The sequence below is a fragment of the Aptenodytes forsteri genome, unplaced genomic scaffold (genome assembly GCF_000699145.1).
Source record: "Aptenodytes forsteri isolate BGI_AS27 unplaced genomic scaffold, ASM69914v1 Scaffold63, whole genome shotgun sequence".
Lineage (NCBI taxonomy): Eukaryota > Metazoa > Chordata > Aves > Sphenisciformes > Spheniscidae > Aptenodytes > Aptenodytes forsteri.
In genome coordinates this window covers 167,459-172,009 of record NW_008794709.1, presented here as the reverse complement: position 1 = coordinate 172,009, position 4,551 = coordinate 167,459, and the positions used below count along the sequence as shown (strand labels likewise).

Below are 4,551 nucleotides of genomic sequence, written 5' to 3'. Positions count from 1 at the left end.
CGGCCCCGACGGGGCTGGCTGGGTGCGTGGGCTGCCCTGCGTCCCCTCCTGCGGTTCTGCGGGAGTAAAGATCACTCACCGATTACCGACACGGGCAAAACAGGCTCGGCTTGGGGAGATTAATTGAATCTATTGCCAATTAATAACAGAGTAGGAAAGTCAGAAATAAAACGAAATAAAACCACCTCCTCCCCTTCTTCCCAGGCTCAACATCACTCGGACTCCCCGGGGGATGGGAAATGGGGGTTGCGGTCAGTCCATAATGCCTCATCTCCGCTGCCCCTTCCTCCTCACGCTCTTCCCCTGCTCCAGCGTGGGGTCCCTCCCACGGGAGACAGTCCTTCACGAACTTCTCCAACGTGAGTCCTTCCCACGGGCTGCAGTTCTTCACTAACTGCTCCAGCGTGGGTCTCTTCCACGGGGTGCAGTCCTTCATGGACAGGCTGCTCCAGCGTGGGTCCCCCACGGGGCCACAGGTCCTGCCAGCAAACCTGCTCCAGCGTGGGCTCCTCTCCATGGGCTGCAGCTTCCTTCAGGGCATGTCCACGCTGTGGCATGGGGCCCTCCAAGGGCTGCAGTGTGGATATCTGCTCCCCGTGGTCCTCCACAGGCTGCAGGGGGACAGTCTGCTTCACCATGGTCTTCACCATGGGCTGCAGGGGAATTTCTGCTCCGGTGCCTGGAGCATTCCTCCCCTCCTTCTGCTCTGCCCTGGGTGTCTGCAAGCAGGGCTGTTTCTCTCACATGTTCTCACTCCTCTCTCACAGCTGCCGCTGCGCCGTGTTTTTACCCTTTCTTAAATATGTTATCACAGAGGCACCACCAGCATCGCTGATGGGCTCAGCTTTGGCTAGCGGTGGGTCCATCTTGGAGGTGGCTGGAGCTGGCTCTGCCCAACATGAAGGCAGCTCCTGGTGTCTTCTCACAGAAGCCACCCCTGCAGCCCCCCACTACCACAGCCTTGCCACATAAACCCGATACAGATGTCAAAAGAAGGCATCTGGATTCCCCGGAAACTCTGCTGACAACAGTGTGCACATGCTGAGCGATGGTGGTGATGTGCTACAGGGCACAATCCCTGGCACCACATGGAGAAGCCACCCAGGCACTGCACTGGATGCAGTCCCAGCTCCTGAGGGAGGGTGCAGCTCTCCTGGTCTGGGGCTGCAGAGGTGCCTGGGACTGACTGGCTGGAGAGCAGCTTTGCAGGAAAGGTCCTGGGGGTCCCAGGGTGTCACAAGAAGTTGCCCATGAGGCAGCAACGTGCCCTTGCAGTAAAGAAGGTAGATGGCACCCTGGGCTGCACCTAGGAAGGTCAAGGGAGGTGAACCTCTGCTCTGTGGTGAGACACAGCTGGAGTGCTGGGTCCAGGCCTGGGCTCCCCAGTGCAAGGCAGACATGGACATACTGAAGCAGGTCTAGCAAAGGGCTATGAAGATCATTAACAGCTTGGAGCATCTTTGATACAAGAAGTGATTGAGAGAGCTGGGACTGTTTAGCCTGGAGGAGAGGAGGCTCAGGGCCATCTTATCAATGTGTGTAAATATCTGATGGGGAAAAATAAAGAAGACAGAGACAGGATCTCCTCAGTGGTGACTGGACAAGGGACAATGAGCACAAGTTGAAATATGGGAAATTCCATTTAAACTTACGTAAAATAATTTTCATTGTGAAGGCAGCCAAACACTGGAAGAGGTGTTCAGGGAGGCTGTGGAGCCTCCATCCGTGAAGATATTCAAAACCCAACTGGACAGAGCCCCGAGCAAGTTGACCCTGCTTTGAGAAAGGGGGGTTGAAATCGGTAGTTTCCAGAGGTCCCTTCCAACCTCAGCTGGTCCGTGATTCTGTGTGACACGAGCACCGTGAAATCTGGGCAAGTTTCCCAGCTGATCTCTGCCTCCTTCCTTCCCAGCTGTGCTTTGAGAACTGAGCAGTGAGGTTTGTGCTTCTGGCAAGATCTTTTATGCATTTTACAGAAAGGAAAATATCATGAGGCCCACCTGACACAAGAAGCAAATTACCTTCTGACCTCTGGCAGAGCTTCTTCATTAATGTGTATCCAAAGGTTTGCCGAACTTGGCAAGTTTCAAGGCCTGCCTGTAGGACAACACAAATGACCTGTCGATCGTGCTTTCTGCTTTGTGGTTTTTTTTTCCCCAACTGCACTACTGATAGTAGCTATGCTTGGGCCTGGATATATTTGCAAGGAAAAAAAATTGGAGGATCTGAAGCTTGCACACTGGAAACTATGATCAGACCAATTCCTTCGCAAAGCAATGAACTTTCCTCCACGCTTGCTTCCATAAAAGACTCCGAAGAAGAGGTGTGCAGGCTGCACCTTTGTTCTGTTACATACGAATGGTTAAGGGACTAGCACAAACATATTTCGATCAAAAGAAAGTTAATACAGTTGTCAGGCTTTCACTAAACAAACAAAAGAAAACAAAACCAAAAAGGGCCACCTATTGCAGTTTTATGAGCTCTGTGGCAAACCAGCATTTTGCCCCAGGTTATCTGGAAAAGGCAGCTTACACTTACCAAAACAGTATTTTTATCCCATTTAGCTTATCGGCTCTCCACATTCTCAGTTCATTCCCTCATGCACTGTTTTCCTTTACCCTTCTCAGTTTTCCTTCTCCTACCTCCTCCCCACTTTTGTCCTAAGGTTTTCTCTATCTTTTCAGTTGTCCTCCCCTTTCCCATGTTCTCTGGTCCCCCTTGCTCTGAGCTCCATATATCCTCTTAAGACCTCCTCTACTGCCCTTAGTGGGTGCATGGAAAAGACTAAGACTATGGATCACATTTGCAGAAGCTTGTTGTCTTTTGTGGAGACAACTTGATTTGCATTTTTGTGTCATGAGATGCGCTGCAAATATTTGTGGTTTAGGCACACAGGTTTTGCAGTGGAGCTTGAAGTATCTGGCCAATAGAGCGCTAATGACTGTCTGCAATGACTTACTGATCAAAACCAGGCTGGCTCCTTTGTTTAAAGCAGGACCTTTGCTTTTGGTTTGGTATACCTAACCAGATCAGATAGTAAGGTTTACCTGTTACCTACTTGATGCCATTGTTTTGCCTTGAGTGCCTATTTCTAGGCCTATTTCTAGTGCCTATTCCCAGCCTCTTCATGTGCCCCTCCCAAAAATGACATTCACACTCCAGCCAGTTGTTTATCATTCCTACGAGAGAGCCTTGATGCTCACGTAGCAGACCACCATGGTGCCACCTTAAAACTTCTGCTGGCAGTGACCAGCCATGAGCCAGGAGGATGTGCTAGGCAAAGACCTTTTCTTGGATGGTCCTCTGTTAGCAGAGGTCTGAATCATCCCTGGCTTCTCTGGTGTGGGGAGAGGAAGCAGATGCCAAGCAAAACCGTAGCTATAGGGTGGCACTGTGAATCTGGAGCATTGAAAATCCACCTTCATTCAAATCCATTAAGAATGGATTTATTTGCAGAGGGTCAGCAAAAGTGCCTCTCTGGTGTGGAGCAATGTCAGTAAAACTGTTTTTAAGCCTTATGTCAAGATGTTATGTTCATTAGATATTTGTATGTTAACAGGATGGTTCCTGATGGAAGCTGAGGACGTTATTGTATTCCTGCACGTCACTGCGTAACACAGCATCTTGACCTCTGAATCAGTGTGTGCTAACAGGCAGATGTTGGCACCACCCTCTGTGATGTTTGCAGCACCTGCAGCTTCTACTTAATTCATTGTTTGGTGTTGCTGATGTCACTGCTGACTTCACAGCTCACAGAAGTCAGGTCCACCAGAGCCTTTGATGCTTTAACTGAATTAGAAGCCAGCGACTGACTCAGAAGCCCATGAGAAGACAATCCTACCAGCTACTTTAGTTTTATGCCTCCTGTGGCTGTAAGATGATTTATTCATGTGCATCAAAGCTTCAGTCTTGCAGTTGTGCGTGCCAAAATGGTGGGTTTGTGGTAGCGGTGGTGCCCACAAATTAAGTGAGACCAGGTTTGCGGGACAAGGCAGTGTACTTTAGCAGAGGAGTGGGATATGGCAAGAGAGCAAACCAAACCAGACCACAAGCCCATTCAAGTGTGCTTGGCTTTTGCTCTGTTCTGCAATGTCAGTGTCACCTCTCCTTTTCTTTTATACCATTTCTGTTATTCATTTGGGGGGGGAGGTCCAATATTGGACCCATATTAGTTGGCTACTATATGACCTCTAAGGTGATGCCTAATAGTGGTGGTAAAACTGAAGACATGAATACATCCACATTACTTTTATTCCTTAAGTGAAATTAAAAGGATAGCTTGGTAAGCCTCTCTTTTTTTCTTTTTCTTTTTTGTTTTCTTTTTTTCTTTTTTGTCACTAGACTCAACTTGAGCAGCTGCCTGGCTCCTAGTCCTGGGATCATCTCTGCCCTCCTTTCTTTGGGCTGGCACAAGTACTGCTTGGCCGGTAGAGGAATTGATACAGCTAGGACATGGACAAATCTAGCAGGAGTGGGAGGGCTGGGAGCCTGCTGGTTTAGGCTGGCTTTTGCAGCACTGCTGCCAGACATCGAGCCACAAGCTAGGCCTGA

At 49.4% G+C, this 4,551-nt stretch overlaps 1 protein-coding gene across 1 annotated transcript in view; it reads right to left on the bottom strand.

The window, feature by feature from the left end:
- The window catches only part of LOC103894364 (transmembrane protein 14C-like), a 7,934-nt gene extending 4,716 nt beyond the window's left edge, over positions 1 to 3,218 (bottom strand). The window contains exon 1 of the mRNA XM_009273727.1: positions 3,184 to 3,218. Within this exon, the coding sequence (XP_009272002.1) occupies positions 3,184 to 3,218 (35 nt within the window). The remainder of the gene's footprint in view (positions 1 to 3,183) is intronic.
- Positions 3,219 to 4,551: the final 1,333 nt, after the last annotated feature.